This window comes from Pteropus medius, unplaced genomic scaffold, assembly GCF_902729225.1.
Source record: "Pteropus medius unplaced genomic scaffold, Ma_sr-lr_union100, whole genome shotgun sequence".
Taxonomy (NCBI): Eukaryota; Metazoa; Chordata; class Mammalia; order Chiroptera; family Pteropodidae; genus Pteropus; species Pteropus medius.
In genome coordinates this window covers 7,963,116-7,989,596 of record NW_024353908.1, presented here as the reverse complement: position 1 = coordinate 7,989,596, position 26,481 = coordinate 7,963,116, and the positions used below count along the sequence as shown (strand labels likewise).

Below are 26,481 nucleotides of genomic sequence, written 5' to 3'. Positions count from 1 at the left end.
AGACCTTGTTAGAAAAATTGAAGAAGATACAACGAAATGGAAAGATATTCCGTGTTCTTGGATTGGAAGAATCAGCATAGTTAAAATAACCATATTACTGAAAGCATTATACAAATTTAATGCAATCCCCATCAAAATCCCATCAGCATTTTTAAAAGAAATAGAAAAAAAAAATCATCAGATTTGTATGGAAGCACAAAAGACTCCGAATTGCCAAAGTCATCCTGAGAATAAAGAACAAGGCTGTTGGAATTACTCTGCCCGACTTTAAATTATACTACAAAGAGACAGTAATCAAAATGGCATGGTATTGGCAGGAAAACAGACACATGGACCAGTGAAATGGTATTAAGCGTCCGGAAGTAAATCTATATTTATGTGGGCAAATAATTTTCGACAAAAGAACATACAGTGGAGAAAGAAGAGCCTCTTCAATAAATGGTGTTTGGAAAACTGGAAAGCTACCTATATAAAATGAAACTAGACTGTTATCTATAACCACACATCAAAATGAACTCAAAATGGATTAAGGACCTGAATATGAGGCCTGAAACAATAGATTGCATAGAAGAAAACATAGGAACTAAACTGATGAACATTGGACATAAAGAGGATTTTATGATTTGACCTCAACGACAAGGAAAGCAAAAACAAAAATAAATGAATGAGTCTGCATCAAACTAAAAAGCTTCTGCTCAGCAAAAGAAACCATCAACAAGGTAAAGAGGCAATCATCTGAATGAGTAAATATATTTGCAAACAATGTCTCTAATGTACAAAATATAGAAAGAACACATACAACTCAAAACAAAAAAACCAAACAATTCAATGTAAAAAAATTCAGAGAACCTGAACAGACACTTCTCCCAAGAAGACATACAAATGATCAACAAACATGTGAAAAGATGTTGAACATCATTAGCAATTAGGAAAATGCAAATCAAAACCACAATGGGATGCCATCTCACACCTGTTAGAATAGCTATAATCAACAGAACAAGTCATACAAATGTTGGAGAGGATGTAGAGAAAAAGGAACTCTCATACACTGCTGGCGGGACTGCAAATTGGTACAACTACTATGGAAAACAGTATGGAGGTTCCTCGAAAAACTAAGAATTGATCTACCCATATGATCCAGCAATCCCTCTACTGGGTATTTACTCCAAACCCATATATGAAAAGATATTTGCACACTGATGTTCGTAGCAGCATTATTCACAGTGGCCAGGACATGAAAGCATCCGAAGTGTCCTACAATAGAAGATTGAATAAAGAAGCTGTGGTACATATACAATGGAATATTACTCAGCCATAAGAAGAAATGAAATACTACCATTTGTGACAACGTGAATGGATCTCGAGATAATCATGCTAAGTGAAATAAGTCAGATAGAAAAAGTTGAAAACCATGTGATGTCACTTATATGTGGGATATAAACCTAAAAGCATCAAACAAACAGGGCAAACAAATAGAGACTCATGGACATGGACAATAGACTAGTGATTAACTGGGATTAGGGGGTTTGAGGGGAGGTAGACATGGTAGAAGGGGTCAAATATGTGGTAACAGAATGAAATAGATGGGCGGTGAACACAATGCAATATATATATGCTTTACTGTTGAATTTTACAAGTGAAAGTTACTGAATTTCATTAATCAATGTCACCATAATAAAAATAAAATAATTAATAAAAAAAGAAAAAATAATGCTACTACTTTGATCCATTTTTTCAGTAATTAAAACTATTATAAATACCAGTAAAAGAATAGGTGAGTAAACAGTCTTGGGCTTTTCTCCCTAAATGGGAAACCAGTCAAGGAGGGAATATAGCTTATTAGAAAGAGCCAAAAAGAATTTATAAAATGCACATAATTGACAGGTAAAATTGTCAAAATGAGCCCACATCAAACTTGTGTCTTGTTTAAGTGAGAATTAGCATAACATGTAAAACAATACACATATGTTTAACTTCTTTTACTCAGTAAATATTTGAGTACTTTAGGCCTTCTTCACGGCACTGAGGATATGGCAGTGAAGAGACATTAATCTACCTATTGTTTATAACAGATTTCAGACTGCAAGAAAAGGGACCAGATGGTCCACAAAGCCTAAAATATTTATCTGGCTTTTCACAGAAAAGTATCTCAAAACCTGATGTAGCAGATCGATCCCTTGATGTGCTTTAATAGATTTTACTCAATATACTGAAATGTTTACATAGGATGTGGAACAGGTTGCCATGTAAAATTCTTTGGATTTCAGATTAATTTGAAGGTCCAATATTTGAGCACGCACGCATTAGGAACAAAACACAAAAATCTAATAACTAGCAATTTTGATGGTATCAAAGAAGAGCGCTACTATAGCAAATAACTTACTGTTGAAACTCAGCAGATATTAAAGGTATTCCAACAAAATTTGGTTAGGACAGGACATAAAACCAAATGCCTTAAATATACTTTAATTGTGAAATGATTAGCATACTGTAGACTTAACTTCATTTTTTCCCAATGGTTGTATACTACATTATCTTATGGTTATAATAGTTCATTTCCTTATTGATAGGTATTTAGACACCTTCAACTTTTTGAAACATAGTTTATAATAAATATTCTTAACATATATAGATGTAACATATTTATATAAATATCCTTAATGCATATATACATATTATATATCCTTAACTTATGTCAAACTGTAGAGTATGTATAATGACCTACTGTATGCTTTATGTGCATAATAATATATAAGAAATTCCCTTAGATTGTGTGTGTGTGTGTTTACACAAATCCTGTTTTCCTGTAGGATCTAGTTCCAGAAATGAAGCTGTTCAGTTGAAGGGATGACATATTTGAAATTTTGAAACACACTGCTAAATTACTGGTATTTCCAAAAAGATGTATCAATTTCATCTACCAACAGTATATGAGAATGCCCTTTTCTCCCATTTGCCAACCCTGGCTGTTATTTTTCAAAAACATTTATCATTTTGACTTCAAAATGGCATTTCATTGTTAATTTACATGTTTCTAATTACCAGACAAGGCTGAATGTCCCTAGTAAAAATGTAAAATTTGTTAATTATGAATATGAACTCAAATTAAAATTTGTTTTATAGGAAAATAACAATTATTGACTGTTACCTATTGTTATAGGCTTACCTATCAGAATCTTCTTTTTCCATAATAGAAAATTGCTCGTTATCAGTTTTCCCATTCTTTCTGTGTTGAATTAATCCCTCGCTGTCTTTAGCAGCAGCATTACGTATGTTTTCTGTTACTTCCATGTCACTATTTTTGTGCTTCTTCCTTTCTTCTACAAGCTTCAATGAAAGATTGATATTAAGAATAATTGCTATTACTTTCTTCATTATAAAGACCCTTTCTATTTTCATTAATTTTATCATTTGGCTCTGAGTTTCATTGTCATGACTTTCATCAATAGAAACATTTTTGTGCTTACTTTATTATTACATATCATTGACGTTTTCTATTTCAGTAAAGGAAGCAGAATTTTCCAACATGTCAGAAAAGGCTTTCTTAACTTTGTGCTCTTGTTCACATTTACTCAGTGATGCATAACATCCACACACACCCCATATTTGACTAGCAGAGACAGAGAAATGAAAAGACAGAGGCACAAAATTTGTTCTCTTCTGTTTTCACCACCTTGATTCTGCATTAGACAGCCAGATTTAGGGGCTGTGATATTGTGCTTCCTCTTTCTGCCTTTTCCAATTAGTTTTTCTTTTAGTTTGTGGGAAGATCAAAGACGTGGTGTTATTCATAAAATAGATGATCCAAAGTTTACCATAACACAGAAGCTGAGTGAATCTGATAAGTTGTTAGCTAATGTAGAATTCTGGAAAATGAGTAATGCTCCCCCAAATTCACATTCAATGCCATAAAATTATATAGAAAGAGGGTCTAGAAGTAAGTATCTACTTCAGGCCATATTTACCAATAATGGGAATGAAATCAAGAAAGCATACATAATTCGTCCAAAGCTACTAAAGATACATTGCCTAGCATTTAATGGCACCGAGAGAGGTAATACAACTCTCCAATGCTGAATGAGATAATTAAAAGTGTGACTTTTGCAAAGTCATTTAATGCCTTAGTGTAGTGGGGAGAGCTCATCCACTTTGTCTTTGGAAGGAGAATATCTCAAATTTGTCTGTCTTAAAAAGTCAATGCACCACAAAACTCAGTTTTCTCCTTTAGAGCTAAATACTGAAAATTTTGCATAGGGTTTATGCTTCCTCTCTGATAAAATCATGCATGTCAAAATGCACCATACTTTATTAAACAACATAATATATAGATTTGACTTAACAAAAACAACTGAGAGTGTTGATAAAATTATATACATATATAATAGGTTTTACTCAATATACTGAAATGTTTATATAGGATGTGGAACAAATTGCCATGTGATGAAATACTTCGGATTTCAGATTAATTTGAGGGTCCAATATTTGAGCATGCATGCATTAGGAACAAAACATGAAATCTAATAACTAGTAATTTTGATGATAACAAAGTAGAGTGCTACTGTAGCACATAACTTACATTTTCTAATTCAGTTTCCAAGCTTTTACAGCCATTAGCGCTGCAATTATCTGCAAGTGATGGCTTCTGGAGCAGTTCTTGATTAGGTTTTGTTTCCTTACAAGTATTTGTAACAGCAGAAATAGTGTGCCTTTTAATTTGAATTGTGTGTTTCACTTCATTGAAGTCAGCAAAACCCAAATCTAGAAGATTTTGTGGATCACTAGATTGATGAGTGTGTTTGACGCTGAATTTCCAGTCAGTGATGTTTGGGTTCATGTCTTTTGTCATCTGCATATCAAACTCTTGGTCCTCTTTCACTTCCAGTGTAACCCCTGGGTTCCTATTTTTATTTTCTGAATCACTGTAGAAATTCTCCTTATTTTCATTAAAAACATGCTCAGAGTCTGATTTGTTCTCATTCTCAAGCTGTAGTTTATTTTCATTTAAACAAAGCTTAGAAGATGACTGGAAAGCATATCCCAGGGACCCAGAGCCTGAATGAGATGGAAAGACATTTTCGACATGGGGTTCTTCTTGTTCAGGAAATGCCTGGAATGCTGCAGAGATGGACTCTCCAAATGCATCTCTTCCCTCACAATGAAGTATATTATTTGGCAAATTAGAAGGTATTTCTCTTAAGCTTGCTCCTTCTTTAGAGTTGTCATGTGTTGGCTCTTCCTCAGGACAACCAGTAGTTTTGTATTTTCCACAAATTTCACCAGAAGTCTGCTTTAACTCATTTGGGATGAGTTTTGACTGATTTTTCCACTCTAAGTTACCTTGTTTGATCCACATTTCCTCAATCCTTTGCACATAAAGATGTCCTGAATATGCAGACATATCATCTTTATCACATTCCTTATTCATGTCTGATCTTTGAGACATTTTTTGCAGATGCAAAAGTGGAAGACTAATTTGCTTGGTTTGATTTTCAAATGTCTTTCCTGCTGGGGTACATGTTTGTGAAATGACTTGATCCTTGAGGAATCGTGAATGGACAAAGGAATATTAGAATATCTTTAAAATTTAACAGTTAAATTTTTAAAACCATGTTTAGGTACTCCCAAATCACTGGATTGTAACTAAGAAGTGAAAAATAACCTGCCTTAGTCTAAATTAGGACAAAATCATGAACTGGCACGCCTAATTTTGTCCCTATTTGAACTAAACAACTTATTATATATTAAATCCACCAAAAATGAGTCAATGATTATTAATGTTACAAAAGCGTCCTCATTTAAAACATTTTACCTCACCATATCTTAAGATATGGAGAAGGAGCAAACTTTAAATTATTATTAACATTGATCAGAAAGAAAAGCAAGTTCCTCAATTTTAATTCAATTATATACTATGATAGTGTTATTTACTGATATACTTATCTGTTGTATCCAATTCTAATATATTCTAACATCTACAAATAAGAGTGGATAAAATTTTTTATAATATTACTAATTTCCTATACTGTAATAAAATGTTTATACTCTAAAAAAAAAAAAGATTCCATCCTGGAAGCTGTGATTCTCTTAAGAGTCAGTTGAGTTGATTTTATGACCCCATTTTCTCCGTGACTATAGATTATGAAGTCAATTACACAGAGATCACAAGACAGAATAAATTTTAACCGTGACATTAGTGACTAGCAATATCAACCTACAAATTTGGAATCACTGAGGATGATGACTCCTTTCACATGTATCTAACCTAAAGGCCATCATTTTTATATTGTTCATAATTTCATCTTTTAACCATATGATTCGATATTTGATGTTACCTTCTTTATCTTATATGGAAGTTATAAAAATGACAGAAGCCAACAATATTCAGAACAATTCCAAGGAAAAAGCTTAGCTCTAAGTTACTATAAATTCAAACATTATTTTAAGTTTATAACTAGGTAAAATGTTATAAAACTAAATCATCAATTATGATTTATTAACTCTAAATGGGTAGCTTGAAAGTTAATTTCAATTGAATTATGATTCCTTATGAAATCCTAGAAAATGATATTATACCAAAAAATTCAAATTAAATTTTTATGTACCTGTGGGTAGTTATGTTGGCTTCCATCAAGTCTTTCTTGCTCTTCCTCTGATGTTATTGATAAGTCTAGTTCTGCTGACAAATCTATATATTAGTTAAATTTATAAATCTTTATGAAAAATAGAAAATAACATTTTATGAATTGAGAAATTAAGTTAAACTTAACCCTTAGCTGAATATTTACCTCTTTAAAAAGATACTTCTAATTATCTAAAACTTTAACAAACTATTTAGGAAATAATAGATGTCATAATGTTCAAGGCATACAAACACCTCAGAAACTCATTCACAAATTCATATTCATGCAACATCAATAAAAAAAACAATCAAAAATAAAACAAAATTTGGAAACAGTACAATATATAAAGTCACAATATAACTGCTCATTTATTTTTAAAACACTCTAAGCTTCAACTGCATCATTATTTATGGTTTCCAAAATTACTGTTAATTTTAATGTTTTTATCAGTGTACACCCTTCTTTATATTGGAAATGTTTTTCCTAGTATTTTGACAAATATCTTTCATCTTTTAGGACTCAGCACTGGGGTTTAAAGACAGGAGGTGTCAAAAATGGCTTTTTTAGAGATAATGCCTCTGCTGAGACTTAAACTATGAGGTTAGCCAGAATCAAAGGGGTAGAGGGCAGGAAAGGCAGAGAGCATGCAAGGCTGTGCTATGAAGACAGGGGGAGAAGCATACAACAGCATAAAGTTTGTCTAACATAGATGGTGAGGCAGGCATGACCAGCAGTTCAGTAATTCTAGAGGAAAGGCAGATCGTAGAAAGCTCTACAGATGGAAAGTTAGGTAGAAGTCAGATCATAAAAGACATATATGTAATTTTAGGATGCCTGGACAGCAATATGGTTCAACCAGTGGCTCACGGTCAAATATACTTTGGAAGTTGATCATTCTAAATGCTGTGGTAGTGATGAATTGGAGGGGCATATGAATAAATAGGAGACAATTTAGCAGGCAATAATGTAAAATATAGATGATACAGGCCAGGCCTAAGGCAATGTTCTAGAAATATTTAAGATGTAAATATTTAAGATGCACCCACTGCAGAATAAATCTTTATTCTATGACTAGATGAATAAATCCCGGGTACCTGGAAAACTAGGCTCTGCTCATGGCTTTACAGAGTTATCAACTAAGAAGTGAAATGAACTATGTGAACTCTGTTAAGTTGCTTCAATTCCTTTTGTAGTTTTTATGTTTTACATATTTCTGTGTTAAGGGACCTTGGGTATGTGTTTACCAAGCACCTAAAGAAATAAAACACTTGTATACATATGTAAGTAACTTTAAATTTATAGCTTGCAGCCACTACTTTAGGAGATAATTGAAAGTCTTTTTGTAAAGACAATGTTAATTCCAGAGTTAAGAAAAGGAAAGAATGTGAAACTATAGAGGTGAAAAAATACTGTATGTTTTATAACTGCAGACCTGATCATATGACTGATAAAGGGCCCTAAATTAATGATTCATTAAGTGAAACACATATTAGATATAGTCAGTCCATAGAATGAGTATCATAGCAAAATTAAAATTGGTTTTCCATATGTTGTTTTTAAGTGATACAGCTCTCCTTTAAAACAACATTTCTTGTGAACTATTTATTCATCAAAAAAATTTTTAAGGTGACACACTCTATGAATACAACTTAGAGGAAGTACTATACAGCAAATTCTCAAAGATACCCATTACTGCTAGAAAAGCTTATTCTAAAATATATAAAATCATAAAACACACAAGAAATTTAATATTTGGCTTCAAAAGGTGCTTTTTCAGTTACACTGAATATTGTGATAACTAATATTTGTGAATTCAGAGCTATAAAAAAAAGCTAAGAAACTATGTTTTGTGTCTGTTGGCAATCTTTAAATCTCTACCTAGTTTTTCCATCTAGTCTTAGAGTTCTAAATAAAATCTTGGTACCCAATGCCAAACACATGCTAAATACTGATCTAAATGAAATTATTCTCCCCAATTTTCCTTCTTATATAGGTATATGTCACCTTGGTTATAGGAAAAATGCCAAGAGTTTGCTATGTTATGATGTGTGTTGCACAGACAAAAGAAAACTAGATTTTGCCACAAAATGATTTTTGAAAACTCAGAAGTATGGTGAAGCCCCCAGTGGTGGTCTAGGTTTGAACTCTTTTTGTTTCTTTATTACCTTCTTTGCTCTCTCTGTTTTCTGGTAGCTGTGATCCATGCAGGTCATGGAGCCTATCCTTCCCTATTAGAAACACAGCTTCAATATTAGTCTTGTCTTTATGTATCAAGGTCATCTGTCCAAAGTCTGTGGATGCTGACTGATGTGGGGTCATCGATTGTGATACAAATGGACATTTATTGTCAACATTCAAATCCCCAGGTCTTTGACAGGTCTCATGATAGAGGGGCAAACTAGGACATTCCCAATCTGAAGAATCTGAAAATGAAGTTTTCATTAATTAGAATGTAAGCAATACTAATTTCACTAACCTGTAAAAGTTCTGTCTCCAGAGCAGCAGTGCCACGTCCCTGTCAACCCCCAAGGACACTGCTCCTTCACAACATATTTTATTTTATATGTCCTATACTTGTCATTCACATAGATAAGTTTAATAAATGATTGTCACTCAGCAATTTTTATCACATGGGGTATTTTCCAGAAAACCTTTGCTTATTAGTAATTAAGATTCTTCAGGGTACGAAATTTTTGTTATTATCAAAATTTCTGTCTAACCATTTATTCTAAGTTTAAGTTGAAAAAACTTTTAATGAATGATACTACCTTTAATAAGAAACTACTTAATTACAATAAAATGGTCTTTTTAAAATCCACCAATATCTTCAGAATTTACTTCCTAAGCCTTAGATAGACAGAAATTCATATGACAATGACAATCTTGGGCGACCTTATTGTTTCATGTAAACGTAAGTACATCTAGGTCAACCACAATCCACCAAGAGTGTCATGTGACAGAAAATGAGCATACAACACACACATTTTCCTTTTCTAAAAAAATCAAATTTCTTAGATTCAAACTTTTTAAGACAAGTGAAATAAAAAAGCAACAAATGTAGAAGTAAAGCTTAAAAGCCTGCTTTATCATGGGGGGTTTCTTTATAATTTCATATCCACGAACCTCATATAAGTTATAAAACGGTGTTTCTTGGTATCATCTGAGAATGCCTAGAGTCCAAATATCCATTGTTTTAGGGAGTCCAAGAGGTCAAACTATTTTCACAGGAATGCTAAATGTTATTTGCTCTTTTCACTCTCATTCTAGTATAAGTGTACAGTAGAGTTTTCCACAGACATGAAATGTGGTAACATCACAACTCTATGATTAAGAGGTCATACTTCTACTGGCTAATGGAATGTATGACTATGTGTGTTTGTATTTGAAAATTTTCAGTTTTAATTTAAAATATTGTCTCTCTCTATATATATATCAAACCTAATTTTAAAAATTATTTAATATTCTCAAAAACTATTAATATAATAAAAAAGATCCTAAGGCTAAAAGTATCAGAATTACTTTTTTAAAAAGATTGTGTCTACCAAATATTCATTATGATGAATTTCTTCTTTATTTTCAATCATCAAAGACATCATAAACAACACCCTCTCTCCTCCCCCCCACCCACAGAGTCAGCTAATCAGAAAAACTGGTTGTAATAAGCTCATCAGTATGACAACATTTAGATGATATACTTTTAAAACACAGTGATATATTAGAAACTGAAGCTTTACTCTAAGTAAAGGTTGGAACTCAATAAATATTTTAAAATAGTGAGAAGAAACTTTATCATCAACTTCTGGGAAATTCAAATAAGTACAAAAATTCCAGCATGAAAAATTTAGAGTACTGAACCAAAACAAAACAGATCAGAGTTAAAGATTACATTTTAAAATTTTACTTTACTTATTTTTGTAAATAACTTTTTTTCTCAAACATGGATACCAAAATGACATCTACTTTATCTCAAATCTGTCAAATAAATTTGTAAAAGAAGAAATAGAAAAACAATGAGCATGTCAAATATTTTTGTGTACTCCTTTCGAGAGTTCAATTTGATTCACAAAATTTACCTGATCTGGATGTTTGTATATCCTTCATTTCTATTGCTTTCTTGGGATTAGAATCTTTCACTTCAATGGGATGCTGAATGGATTTTGAAACAAGATGATTAATAACTAATGTACATTTCATATAATTTATACTTAATTATTCAAGATAAAAATATAGAAGTTATTACCTTCAAGTGAGGATATTTCTCAAGGGAATCTAAAAATGCAAAGGGACATGTACTCAATTATATGTGACTAGGAAAGCCATCTACACATTCATGCAGAATTAGTGTGGAGCTGAATCCTCATGTTTGGCTTTGGAAATGACTGTAGTAGCGGTTAGTGTTTTTTGGGGGGTAGTGAAAGAGTATAGAAGAGCAACATGACAGAAATATAAATCCACTATATATACTGCAAAGAAGTATAATCTAATGAAAGGGAGAGTTGAGCTTTCAAAAGTAAGGTTATGTTTCAATGATTCTCACTAAACAAGATCATTCTTCCTATACCAATGTCAACATGCTGATTAATGAGGTGAAACATGATCTTTCATGAGAGGAATAAAGCATGACCCAGATAGGATCCATGTGAAACCTGATGATAGAATACAACAGAATATCTTGAATTGAGATCACCAGAGTCATTTATATCATTATGCTACAAGTTTTAATCATGGTCATCAATGTGCCCTTTGATTTAGCAAGTACACAGTTGTCATGAGAATTCGGTTGAATGCATAATTGATTTAGCAACTGAGAAAGTTATATGAATTGACCAGTTTGGATATACACTTGTAGAACAATACTTAATAAAACTATTCATTTTGTCCATACTAATGTCCCCAAATGCTATGCTTAAATTTCTTCTGTCCTCTAATTTGGCCACCTCAAAGATCTTAAACCACTTCAGCAAAATGTACAGAAAATATATCTAAGAAGTAATGTGTAATGAGCTTACAACATTGAAATATGGTTATTAATATAAGAAAAATTAATTGAAAGAGAAATATATAGTAAAATCTTTTATGTTTAAAAATCAGTGTAATATTATTAAAAGTAAATATTTATCATTTAGGGAATAAATGCTAGAATTTCTTTTCTTTTTATTTCATACTTAGCTGGGCTTCATATATCATGCTGGTCTTTAAAAAATTTTTATGAACCAGCTAACTGATCAAAAATTAACTATCTTAAAAAGTCAGCCAATACTTCTGTATTCAAACTAATCTCCTTTGAATAACACAAACCAGTGTAACATATACCTTTGATGCCTGATTATCTTAAGATGGATCAGTGAGTGGCTACAGTTCATCCCAATTTTTGAACTTCTTTCTGCTACCAGTGTTCTCTGGAATGATCTCATCTTCTGTTTCATTGCAAATATTCTAAAGCCTTCTAAAGTGAGGCCTCTCAAATTTCCTCATCAACTCTATATTTACCTAGCTAATATCTTCCTTTCTTCCCTCCTTTTGTTCACTATCTTCTTTCTTCTCCAAAAGTAATTTATATACTTTTGGTCTAGATACTTCCCCTTTTCCCATTCTTTTTGTAGATTGTCTCACCACTTCTTCCCGCCCCCCGCCCAACCTCTCTTTCTTTAGCAGTAGTACCTTACATCTATCATCTCTGCTGCTTCCTCCCCTTGCTTCTATTTAGCTATAATCATGCTTGGAAAAGAGAGGGAAAGAGAAAGGAATTAGGAATATGAAGACTATGAGCATGTCAAATATCTTCTGTACTTTCTTCCAGAGTTAATATTGTTTTACAAAATTTACCTGATCTGGATGTTAGTGTATCCTTTATTTCTACTGCTTTTTTAACCACAGCATCTTTCACTTCAATGGTAGGCTGAATGGGTTTTGAAACAAATGATTAAAAACTAATGTACATTTCATACAATCTGTACTTCATTATTCAAGATAAAAAGTATAAAAGTTATTACCTTCAAGTGAGGATATTTTTCAAGAGAATCTAAAAATGCAAAGGGACATATACTCAGTGATATGTGAATATGAAAGCCAACCGTACATTCGCACTCAGTTAGTATAGAGCTGATACTCATATTTGATTTGGGAAATGACTATATTAGGTGTTTATATTTTTGGGGGGGAGAGAGTGAAGGGAGTATTAGGACAGCAACAAGACATAAATGCAAATCCATTATGAATACTGAAGAAAAAACGGAAATATAGGTTTAACAAAACATGCAGCTGAGCTTTCAAAAGAAAGGTTATATTTCCACTAGATCAGTGTGCATATACCAACATCAACATGCTGATTGATGGGTGAAAAGTAATCTTTTTTTTGAGCAACAAATCATGACCCTGACAGGATCCATGTGAAACCTGATGATAGAATGCAACAGCCTATATGTCATGCAGTACATCAGAATCATTTATACCATTATGCTACAAGTATTCATCATGATCTTCAATTTGTCCTGTAATTTAGCAAGTATACAGTTGTCATGAGAGTTCAGGCAAGTGCATAAGTCATGTATCACCTGAGAAAGGATTATGAATTAACTAGCTAGGATATCTACTTGTACAATAATAGGAGAAATATTTATTTTTTCCATGCAAATGTAGGCTACTGTTATGCCTACATTACTTGTATTCTCTAGTTTAGCCATCTTTTAAACTTTCATGATCCACTCATGCAAAAAGATACATAAAACACATTGAAGAAATAATGCATAATCAGCGTTTGATATTGAAATAGTATCATTAAAAAGAGAAAAATTTATTAAATGGCCAAAGACATTTTAGATGTTAAAATCTTGTATGTTTCAACATCAGTATAATATTTTCTGAAAATAACAATGTTAGCACTTAGGTAATGAACTCTATAATTTCTTTTGTTTCCAGAATTAGTTAGAATGGTATATCATGCTGGCCTTTGAAGAGGCTATTTTATGAACAAGCTATTTTATTCAATTATTAGCTACTTTAATATTAAAGAGTCAATGCTTCTATATTCAAATGAATCTCCTTCAAATAACAAATACCAATGTAACATATATCTTTGATACCTGATAAGCAGGAGGAGGATAACTGAGTGGCTACAATTTACTCCAATTCTTGCACTTCTGCTTCTAGTGTTGTCTGGAGCATCCATGATCTCATCTTCTGTTTCAGTGCAAATATTCTAAAGCCAGCTAAACTGAGGTCTCTCAAATTTCCTCATCAACTCCAAAATTACCTAACTAATGCCATCCTTTCCTCCTTTCTTCCTTTCATTATACACCTTCCTATTCAAAATAATTTCTAGACCTGAGGTCTTCATATTTCCTCCTTTTCCATTCCCTTTGTGGATTGTTCCCAACTCCCTTTTCTCTCTCTTTTTAGCAGCAGTATCTGACATCTATTATTTCTACTGCTTCAACTCCTTGCTTCCCTTTTGCTATAAACATGCTCAGAAATAAAAACAAGATAATGCTGTTTCTTGTCCCTCGCACATCTTGAACTATCCAATGCCTTTTCTTTCCGCTTTCTCTGAGCACAGTCTGAAGACCAGCAATATTAGAAAAATATTAGGGTCAAATAAATCCATAATCAGTACACAGATTCCAAACTGGAAAATTTAGGGTATCAAAAAAAAAAACAACAACAAACAAACAAACAACAAACCAAACCAAAACAACAACAACAAAAACCCATTAGAGTTAAATCTTACATTTTTTAAATTTTGGTTTATTATTTGTATCAACATTTTCCTCAAACATAGATACCAAAAATAGAGTTCTATGTAATCAGGTACCTCAATCTGTAATGCCTTCCCAACAGTGAGGAAAAGAGGAAGAGTTAGGACATTTTGCTGTACGTCTCTGACAAGTTTTGGTACTGGAAGCTTACTTTATATATTTTTTTTCTGTATTTCTAATACTCTGATATGACTTTTTCTAAAGAATTATTTTACCAACTTCCAGTGCATATATCTGCTTTTGTTGTTTCATTAACTTCCTCTAATTTTTGCCTTTCTTAGTCTTCATTTGCTTTTTTATTCTTTCCCTGTTTTTTATTTCCTGAGTTTCCTTAGGTCTTAGAGTATCATGAAGCAGAACAAATAATGTAGGTCCTTTAGTGACACTATCAGTTTAATCTGTTGCTGATACCAGATATAAAATACTACTGATCATTTCTCTTTTCTATGTTTTCTTTTTTTCATCTTTATTGAAATATAATAGACAATTAGTTCCTTGTATTTACATTATACAATTCAATGATTTTTTTTTCAGATGGTTGGCATATGATAATATATCAGTTTCAGTTGTACAGCGTAGTGATCAGAGATCCACATAACTTGCAAAGTGATTACCGCACTATATCTAGTACTTCTTTTTCTCCTTACATATTTATTACATTATTAACCATCTTCCCCATGCTACACTCTACATCTCTAAGTCTATTCTGCAACTATCCATTTGTAGCTGTTAATCCCTTTGCCATTTTTTTTTGTCCCTGCGAACCCCCATCCCATCTAGTACCTCTAAATATTCTCTGTATCTGAGTTTATTTCTGCTTTAATTGTTCTTGATTTTGTTTTTTAGATTCCACATTTACATGAATCATGTGACATTTGTCTTTCTCTATCTGACCCATTTCATTCAGTGCAATACCCTCTAGATCCATGAAGGCAATGTCTTTTTCCATCCCCTTCCTTTTAGTCTGTGTGTGTCTTTTAATTTGAAGTGAGTCTCTTGTAGGCAACATATGTAGGGGTCTTGTTTTCTTATCCATTCAGCCACTCTATCTTTTGGTTGGAGCACTTAATTCTTTTCTATTTGAGGTACTTGTTGATAGGAAGGTAGTTATTACCATTCCTTATTCCTGTTTTTGATATATGTTTTTTCTTCTTAAAGAAGTCCTCCAACATTTCCTTTAATGCTGGCTTGGTGATGATAAGTTCCTTTAGCTTATTTTTGTCTGGGAAGCTCTTTATCTGTCCTTCAACTCTAAATGATAGCTTTGCTGGATAAAGTAATCTTGGTTGTAGATCCTGGGTCTTCAGCATGTCAAATATTTTGGGCCAAGCCTTTCTGTCCTGCATAGCTTCTTTTCAGAAATCAACTGCCAGTCTTATGGGTGCTCCCTTGTAGGTAACTGCTTGTCTCTTGCTGCTTTTAAGATTCTCTCCTTGTATTTAAACTTTGGTATTTTAATTAAAATGTGCCTTGGTGTGAGCCTCTTTGGTTTCCTAGTTTTGGGGATTCCCTGAGCATCCTGGAGTTTTATGTCTATTTCCTTTACCAGGTTAGGAAAGTTCTCCATCATTATTTATTCAAATAGCTCTTCGACACCCTGTTTTCATTTAGGTACTGCTATGACATGGATTATTTTCTTTAATAATGTCCCATAAGCTCCTTACATTATTGTTATAGTCTTGACTTCTTTTTTCTTGCCATTCTGATTGAGTGCCCTTGGCTTTCTCATTCTCTATATAGGTCATTTGATCTTCTTCTTTATTCACTTTGTTTATTCCATTTAATATACTTCTCATCTCAGATAATGTGTTCTTCATTTCTGACTGGTTCTCTTTTATAATTTCCATTTCCATTTTTATTTATTTATTTTTTTATCATTATTGAAGTTCTCACTGAATTCATCTACACTTACCATAAGTTTACCGAGTATCTTTATAACCAGTGTTTTGAACTCTGCATCTGTTAGATTGCTTGACTTCATTATTTCTAGATCTCTGTTCTGTTCTCTCATATGGTTTCTGCTTCTTTGTCTTTCCATTTTGGCTGCCTTTCTGTGTCTGTTTCTATGTACCAAGCAAAGCTGTTAAGTCTCCCCATCTTATTAGTGTGGATTTGTGTAGTGGGTGTCCAGTGGCGCAGTCCTGAGAGGGGTTCAGCTGCAGGCCAAATTTAGCCCAAGTCTGTGCCCCTCCAGGGCCATCTATTAAGATTCAGCAAGCAACTCACAGATGCTGTGCTTGTAGATGCCTCAAAAGGCCACACCAGAAACCGAAGCCAGCTGCCACAAGAGTGAGTCTAGGCGCTGCTTTGCAAGGAGCACCTGACTTGCAGAGGATACACCTGGATGTGGCTTGGGTGGGGCTGTGAGCTGAGGTAGGCAGGGTTTCAGGGAATCAGCTGGGCGGAGACCTCCGTTATCCAGTTTGATGATATCAGGGCTATGGCAGCGCTGTGTCTGTGCACTGGGAGGAGGGAGGGCTCAACGGAGGAACAGCGGATACCACTGGCATTTCTGTACAGAGTCAGTCTCTCCTCAGCCCTCACTCTGACAACTCAGAGTCCCTTTATAAGTCCCTGTGCAGCTGAACTGGCATTGGTGCTCAGGGCAAGCAGCTCTGTTATCATGAAAGTCCACTCGTGGACACGGCACCTTTAAGAAGTGTCTGCCGCAGCTACTGCTGCTGTAGCCTCGGTCCCACTCAGCCGCTCAGGACCAGGCAGCCTCGTGTTCTCACCTTGTCCTACCTCTGCCGTTGCAGGGTGCTTTTTTGGATTTCTCCCTAGTTGTATGGCTTGTTCATCTAGATCCCAGGTGATTTTTCCTTGCTGTTTTCTCCTTGATTTTGTCAAAACTTTGATTTGGTCGCCAGAGGAATGAACAGAACCTCTATCATTTACGCCATTTTCCCGCCCCCGTTTCTGTTTTCTTACTCTGCATTTAATAGGTGATTTTCTTTGGCTATTAGACTATATGAGGAGTCACGTTTTAAGCTAACATTCTGTCAATTACTTTTTTACAAAATGCAGTCCTTACCTCTTATTCGCCCATATACTATACGTTTTCTTCTTTGATCTGCAGCTCCAGATAAGTGATCAACATACTCCTTTGGTGTATTGGCAAAAAAATTCTGTTAAAATTTACATCAATAATAAGTTGAATTAACATTTCTAAGTTCTTTCTAAGAAAATATCTAAATTCTCTACATTAAAAGCCATTAGACTTAAAAATAAGAGAAGCATGTATTGAAAACCAAAATATTAAATAGAAAACTTCATATTATGCTCTCTAGATCAAGTCCATCTTTGGTCTTCATTTGGATACTCTCAGATAATTCAGCATGGAAGGCCAGAGTAAATACTTTCATAGACAAAATTCTGATTATATGCACACATTAACAGGGAACTAACTTCAAAATATCTATTCTACTTTGCATTCCTGACAAGATAAAAGAACATTCTGAAATATACGTATTTAAATAAATTCTTTAATAAGTGTACTTGGTCTAAATTTAAAATATTTCTAATATCAAAATTTTGTTAGTGTTAAAATCAGATACTGATTTTAACCTTGGAGTATGCATGTTGAGTATAAATAGATCATTGTAGGACCCGTTTCACTTAGTAAAGAAGGGCTTGTAAAAGCTATTTTTGGATTAATTTTTGATAGGAAAAATTATTGAATAAAATGGCAGAGCAGTAAGTAAAACTTTTCTTGAAATTATGATAAGAATAGCAAAAAATTACATAGTTATGCAACTCTTCTAAAAAGATTAGTAAGCTTTAATAAAGGAAGAATGACAGTATTTATTAATCATGTAACTGTGCCAGGCACTATTTATACACATTTGTTTATTTTTTATATACAACAATAATCCAAATTGTATGATGGTAGTTACCCCACTTTCTGTTTCCTAGTCATTCCAAGATAATAGGGTAGAATGAAGAACAGATGTGATCCATTGTTCTCTCTGTCTACCATGTCCTTTTCCTATAATTTCATGTGACTGGTTCCTTTTCATACATCACTCGGGTGGTTTTTGTCACACATTCAGAAAGAATTTTACTGACCAAGTAAATTATACTCCCATTTCCATATTCCAAGTATAAGCTGCCCCAATATCTCTAACCTAACATTGTTTATTTTCTCTACATGAAGCACTTATGGTGACTTATACTGGATTATTGTTTGCATGTTTTTCTGCTCCTATTGCTACAGCCTAACCCCTCAACTTCTAGACTTAGTTCTATCTGTTCAGCGCATAGTTGGTATTCCATAACAGAAATTTACTTCTGGTTAAACATTTAAGATCTCATTAAAAGGGCCTCAAGTACTAAAGCACTACATATCCATAGGACAGAGCTCTCCAACATTTTTGGCACCAAGGGACTGGTGCTCCTATGAGAATCTAACGCCTGATGACCTGAGGTGGAGCTGAGGCAGTGATGCTACTGCTGGGAAGCACTTGCAAATACAAATGAAGCTTTGCTCACTTGCCTGCCCCTCATCTCCTGCTGTGTGGCCCAGTTCCTAACAGGCCACGGACCAGTACTGGTCCATGGCCCAGGGGTTGGGGATCCCCACTATAGGATATCACGAGTAACTATTATAACTTAACATCCCCAGAATTTGAAATCCACATCCCCGTTCTAACTTTCCCATTCTTTTATGACAATACTGCCATTTCATTGTTGTTTGGCTTTACAAAAAACATTCTCAATATTTAGTTAAGTAACTAAATACCACTGTGATCATTGTGTTTTACATTTCCTAGCACCCTTTACAGTTTACTAAGTGATTTCAGATTTTTTACATTTGTTCATTGCACATACCTGAAAGGTAGGTATTAGTATTCTTCTTATGAATGAGGTCACTGACATTCCAACAGGTTAAATACAAGTTTTCCAAGATCTCATAGCTCATAAGTGACCGAACCAGGATGCCAGCATACTTTTAGACTTCAAATATAGTATTTGAACCATTAGGTATCAGATCCCTATGTCTAAGAGATCATGCCTTTCTTATCTCTTTTTATAGTTGTCACCTTAGATTAGCTCACTGCTATATACTTAAGTTGCTACAAATATGGTTGCCATAAAGGTACTCAAAATATGCTATTTTTTCTTTCCAAAAAAGCTGTTCTTTGCAGATTCTACTTGACAATACAAATATAATATAACTTCAAAATCCCCTGCATTATCTTCTCATGTTCCAAGGTATTAAAAAAAAAAAAAGAAGTAGAATCTAACATTTGGCCACAGGTTGACCTGGAATAACTCTTTCGTTTTTAGGTAAACTTAACTTCAGAACCCAAACTGATTCCTTATGACTTTTAATCCTTTATTTCTCATACTATATACTTAAGTTACTACAAGTATGGATTGAATTCATTAAGTGAATCTTGCAAATTAGCAGAATTGTCTGATGCAGTATTGTTGTATTTATAAGTTATCTTATCAGTTAGTTATAGGTTAAAAACATGAAAATATTTTTATGTGCAAATGCACAGGTGAGAAATTAAAGTCAAAGCATACCTTTATGTTTTAACATCACTCAATGCTATTATTAAAATAATAATAGTAACAATAAAAAAATGGGCAGTACCTCATAATTCCAAGGTGATTCTACATCTTCCGCTTCTTCTATTCCTAATGCCAACAGTTTAACAATAAAATGTAAGTATAGATACATTAATGTGATTTGTTAGTAAGAATTTAAGGTACATATCAAGTCTAAATCTATAAATATTTTGATAATATAAAAGTAATAGCAGAAAAAAATTCAGGATGTTAAAACTTTGGCAAGAAAAAAAGTCAGTTGTAGCTGGGATACTTTTGAAGAAAGACAGCAAAAAATATACACTTAGAGGAAATGGATCATCACATTTTAGATTGGTTTATACCACCATGTAAGAAGAGAAAATATATATAGATAGGTACTACATTACCACTTGTATTATTTTTATGTGCTCCATCAACATAAGTCAAATTGTCCTTATTTCTTTGTTCCTGTGGAGTCCTTTCATTAATATTCATAATACTTTCTTTGTTTCCAACTGCCGGCTTTGTTACATCTTCCTATGAAAACAAAAGAAAACAAAAACCAAACTTGAGAAAATACCGTGTTTATTGACTTGCTTAATCAATCAATCAGGAAGAAAATAAACATTTACTGTATCTACCAATCATAGGCACTAACCTGGGAAAAGTGGAAATATAAGTAAAAGATTTCATTCTATATGCTAAGAGCAGTAGAGATACATGAAAACAATAAGAACAGGAAAGTATCATTTGCTACATGCGCAACTAAAGTGAAAAATGTATAGTAAGGGCATGAAAAAGAACAAGTCTGGGGAGCTCAGGAAATGCTGCAAAGATAGGGCTGTATCTTGAGAGATACATGCAGGGAGAGGGTGTGAAGGGCATGCTAAAAAGGGCAGCACAAGCAAAAGCATGAAGTATATAACAACACAGTAAGTGAGGGCAGCAAAGTAATGTGGTAAGACTGGAACACTGGGAATGGAATGGAGAGAGAAAACGGGAGAATCAGAGCCACAGCAAACAAGGCAAGTGTCATCTGGCATATGAATTTTACCTTCACGTATTGAGGAGGCAAAAATGAGAAGAGGACACATTGTCACAAACATAATTTAGAATAGCCACTCTGGCAGCAATGTAAATGTGATCATAAAAAATGCAAAACTAGAAAAGAGTATTTTAAAATTAAAGGTGAGAAAATGTATTATGGTAATAAGATATACAAAATCATCAATGGGTAGAAAATATTTAACTTAGTTTGTGACTGGATGTGGTGATTCCAGGGAACGTTAGAGTCCAGAACTTTTTATTCTTCAGTATTTCGGTGGTGGATTTACTAGGATGGGGAGAACAGATGAAAGAGTAGATTACAAGAGTCAGTGAAAAGGAAAAGGGCCAGGGGCAATATCTTTAGTTTGGGACATGCTGTTTCTAAGGCACACAGGGGCCTTAGAAAAAAGATCTGGATAAATACATTTGGAGTAGAAACAGGTGACCTTACTCAGGGAAAGCATATGATATTAAGAAAATAGATGTTTGTAAAAAGACATTAATCTGATGTAATTAAATAATACAAACCTACACAGAACATGTGAAATTTTAAATATAAAAACAAGAGCAGGGGAATAAAAACATGGGATTCAATTGTTCCATTACATATTTCAAATTGTGTTTCAACAATGTAAAATACTCTGTTAAGGATCTGAGCAAATATTTATTTTTGAGTTATTATAGTGAGAAGCATTTTAAGTTTAATAAAAAACATTGATTGTCAAACATCAATTTATGATGTTACAGGATGACCCTTTATTAAAAATTAATTTTAAAGGACAAGTTTTAAATTCTAGGAGAGAAATGGTAATGTAATTACAAGAAAGGCAAATGGAATATGAGGCATTTTTAAGTACTACTATGATGTATGAGAGAAATATAAATCCCTAATTTTAAATTCACATGGTTTTCTTATTCCCCTGTGAACAGCACACTAATAGCACTAATTTCCCATATCTTCTATTTATTATGTAGATAAAGACTACAGAAAAAATCTAGTATTAAAAATGATAAAACTATGATTATCTCAATTGAAAATTTTAAAGTCTTCAAACATATCCACGATTACCAAGCTGGAGTGAATGAAGAAAAAGACTAAAAACTCAAGTCTCCAGGATGTCACACTTTTAGATATGGAAGAATTTTCTTCTAAGGTTAACAACTATGATTACCAAAGTTAAAATTTTTAAGAATAGTATTAAATGTACCCAGTGTTGGTGATAGCTTAAAAAGTAAAACATCATCTTGCAGAGATAATTTTGTATACCCTGTTGGTAATCTTCCTTTCCTTATAATTTTAAAATAACAAGTAATTTTTATTAGAAAAAATTCATAAATTGTGATTTTATTCACTTGATGTGGGCATGTTTGTCTATTAATTGTGGTATTAGTAGGAAAAGGTCAATCAGTATCTCTAGCTCCAAAGGGCTCGTAAACTGCACACAGCCTCGGAGATGTTTCCTGCATCAGTATAATGGCAAAACTGTTGTCTGTCCACTCGTAGGTGACCAAATAGATAACTCATGTAACTTCTACACAATGAAAATCTCTGCAGCCGTTGCAAAGAACAAGTATCTCAGAGATACTGTTAAGTAAAGAAGGAGAGAACTGAAGACTTGTATTTAGTGAGCCCATTTGGTTGTTTTCAAATGTGTAATATCTTAATTTCAATGATTATTGTTATGACAGTATTCTTTTTTTAGCAAGAAAAAGTTCACAAAACATAAAATAACTATTTCAAAGCGAACGATTCCATAGCATTTAGGACATTCACAATGTCGTGCAACCATCAACTCTAGGTCCAAAATATTCTCATCACCCCAAAAGAAAATCCCATTCCTATTAAATAGTCACGCCTCACTCCCCAACCACCATCCCTAGGCAATCACTTATCTGCTTTCTGTTTCTATAATTTAATTTAGTCTTGATGTTTCATATAAAAAAAACATACAAGAAAAATTTTTAAAAAAGAATCTCTACAGAAAAAAAGTCTATTTTTTCCTTTGAGAAGGTTGTAGTTTAAAATTAATTTTCTCATTTAATGATTAGAGATTAAGAACTTCATTACATAATCAGATACTTGAATTTTAATTAGTGAAAAAACTAAATAACATACTTATTTATTTCCTCTATCTTTATTTCACCCACCAAAATCTAAAACACCTACGAAGAATACACCAAATGGTAAGATAAGTTAATTAAGCAAGTTAGATTTGTACAATACAGTAAGATAAGCTAGAAAGCACATGAAAATGTAGGAACAACAATTTACAATTTATAATAAATCTGATAAGACCTAAAAGAGATTTCACTTTGCATTATCTATGAACAAAGCTTATGCCAAAATGAATATAAGACATCACTGAATTAAGCTTAAAAGTGAGCATTAAAGAGAAAGAATTCAAATGAAATATTCAATAAGCAAAAAAAACTGAGAATTAAATTCTCTTTCAATTCTTCATACAATTCAGCAATAAGTAACTGAGAAAAGTCTGAGCATTTTTTCTTCTTTACCTGGCTTTGTTTTGCATTTAAAATAAATTCTATTATATTTTATAACATAGCGAGTTCCTACTCTTAGTTACCCCACTCCTCATTCTGTTGTGTTGTTATAATAATCTCCTCATCTTAACTCTCTCATTAAAACTTGATGTTTATCTGGCCCTTCTTAAATAAATTTTTCCTGTACCTCCTCATCTTCACATTCATCTAGCTGTTCTTTCTAGTTGCTTTCTATTTCTCTCCTTCCATAATGGCAGACCTAAGAATTGTTTACTTTGATGAACCTTTACAAATCCCAATCCTGTACATAAATGTCTCTTGTTATTACACTTGTTTTCTATTATCATCTTGAAGACTCCTATTTCTTTCTAGAATCCTTTTTATTACTACAAGGATCAGGGGGATGATACATGAAAAAGCATAGGGAGAACATTTAAAACAAAACAAACAACTCACTTTTGTAAGACCAAGGACTGCTAAAGACATGAGTGAAGGTTTTAGAGGAGGTTCAGGTGATGGAAAATCAGGACGAGACCATCCCTGGTCTGTAGTTGATGGTTTGGGAAGGGTTTCAACCACAGATTCATTTTCAATATGAATTTTATCGTCCTTATACAATGTTCCATTTTCTGATCTCACAATAGCATAGTTTGCTTCTGCTATGGTAAAAGCAAAGTAAAGAGTACATGAAAATATCTGTAACTTCAAATCAGTGTTAATGTAAGAAGAGACAGTCTTCAAGTAGCTTACTGTTTTTTAGGGATTGGTGAACAGCAGTCATTTTCTTTGCTAAGCTTGGATTCATGACATTCTAGAAAAAAATTATAGTTTTAAGTATCAAATTTGATCACAAGTATGTTAATATTCACCATTACTCTCACTCAAAGGCCAAAAGCTTTGGAATCATTCATATGTAGATTTGTATCCCAGTTCTGCTACTTACAAACCTACATCTTCTCATGGGGTGAGGATTATGAGAGAGGACATAGTAAGCCCAAAAATGTTACTTTCCTGACCTGTAAATAATTATTATTCAAAAGTTCAATAGATTATAAATTTTACTCCTGGGTAGCTTAGAGTACTAGGGAACAAAAACTAACATTAAAAGATTTAAATTATTTGTTATATTTTGAAATGTATTTGCATGCTTTACATTTACATGAATTATCTCTTATGGGGGAAATATGACAGTTTAATTTTTAGTAGTATCTTATAATAGGTGGGTTGGAATAGCTTTCTCTTTGTCAAAAGCTAAAATCCAATGTTTGTTTAAATTCGCTCCTCCTAAGAAAGAAAAAAAAGATTAAACCAATGGGGCAATAATTAATAAATGAAAGCCGACACATAAAAAATAGTAAACCATGGCCTCATATGTTGACAATGAGGACAGATAGAGGTGGACTGAAAAAGCAGACATGGAAGAAATGTTTTCTGCAAAGAAAAAAATAGATTAAACATAAAAAAAGTTTGAGGAGGAAAAAGAAATAAAAAAAATGAGACAGTCACTCAAGTACAAGCTTAAGACAAGGAAAAAAAATAAGAGAGTCAAACAAGTACAAGCTTGAGATGAATAAAGGAAACCATAAGTAAGTAATATATGTAGGAATTTATATAAAAATGTTTGTAATGTATCAATAATACATCAGTATTATTAGGAATATATGGTGAACAATAGACTATTTTTTCACTGTGACCAAGTTGTTCAAACAACCGAAGTGCCTTTCCATAAATGACTGGATAAAGAGGTGGTACATATATACAATAGAATATTACTCAGCCAAAAGAAGTGGTGACATACTGCTATTTGCAAAAACATGGATGAATCTTGAGATTATCATGTTAAGCGAAATAAGTCAGACAGAAAAAGTTGAGAACTATATGATTTCACTCACATGTGGGATATAAAACTGAAAGTAACAAATGAACAAGACAAACAAACAGAGACTCATGGACATGGCCAATGGTTTTCTAGTTACCAGAGGGGAGGAGAGAAGTGGAGAGATAGATAAGGGTAAAGGAGTCAAATATATCGTGAGAGAAGGAAATCGAACTTTGTTTTTGGTGAATACATAAAGCAATATACATATAAAGTATATTTGAACTGTACACTGGAAGTTTATATAAATTTATTAACTAATGTTATCCTGATAAATTTAAAAATATTAAAAAATAATATTCTGTAATTTTAGAGCAGTTTTAGGTTCACAGCAAAATTGAGCAAAAAATTCAAAGCCCAAACAAGCATCACTTGGACTGAGTGTGCCCTGTATCTCTTGCTAAGCGGCCACCAGTCCAGCAATAGGGGAAGCCAGCCTCAATTCACAGTATAGCCTCTCCCAGGGTCTGCCAAGCCCAGCACAGGCAGCTACCAACCCCAGATCACTTTATAGCTCCTATTAGGTGGCCCTGGGCCGAGCGCAAGTAGAAGCTGACCTGGGCCTGCACTGGAGCCCTTCCCAAGAGGCCCCAAAACCAACACACCTAGTCCACAGCTCCAGACCACACTAGTGAATTACCCAATTAGTTCTACAGATGATATATAGAAAGAATGGACTCAGCAGGCCCCAGAGCCCTGCGCCAGCCAATCCCACTCCGTGAGATCAGTCCACACATTAGCAGTTACTACATCACTATGAACAATTACTTTACATTTAAATGGATTAAATGCTCCTATCAAAAGATTTAGGATGACTGAATGGATAAGATAAAAAGACCCATATGCATGATTTAAACTAAAAGGGTTTTGCGTAGCAAAGAAAACCATCAACAATATGAAAAGAAAATCTAAAAATTGGAGAAGATATTCACCAATGATACATCCAATAAGGGGTTAATATCCAAAAAATATAAGGTTGCTGGATGGGAAGGGGGTTGGAGGGCTGGTTGAAAAATTTAAATGGATTAAGAAGTACAAATTGGCAGTTATAAAGTAGTCAGGAAGATATAAAGTATAGCATAGGGAGTATAGACAAAAATATAGTAACTACTGTGTATGGTCTCAGGGAGTACTAGAATAATTA

General features: G+C 33.3%; 1 protein-coding gene across 1 annotated transcript in view; it reads right to left on the bottom strand.

Moving 5' to 3' along the window:
* Window positions 1–26,481, bottom strand: part of LOC120593752 (ankyrin repeat domain-containing protein 26-like) — a gene marked incomplete at its 3' end in the record, with an annotated part of 90,024 nt that overhangs the window by 22,014 nt on the left and 41,529 nt on the right. Inside the window, 12 exon segments of the mRNA XM_039851660.1 lie at window positions 3,167–3,327; window positions 6,603–6,685; window positions 8,786–8,848; window positions 12,447–12,519; window positions 12,614–12,642; window positions 13,252–13,306; window positions 13,309–13,352; window positions 17,409–17,502; window positions 19,977–20,037; window positions 20,319–20,449; window positions 23,918–24,120; window positions 24,212–24,272. Of these exon segments, the coding sequence (XP_039707594.1) occupies window positions 3,167–3,327; window positions 6,603–6,685; window positions 8,786–8,848; window positions 12,447–12,519; window positions 12,614–12,642; window positions 13,252–13,306; window positions 13,309–13,352; window positions 17,409–17,502; window positions 19,977–20,037; window positions 20,319–20,449; window positions 23,918–24,120; window positions 24,212–24,272 (1,058 nt within the window).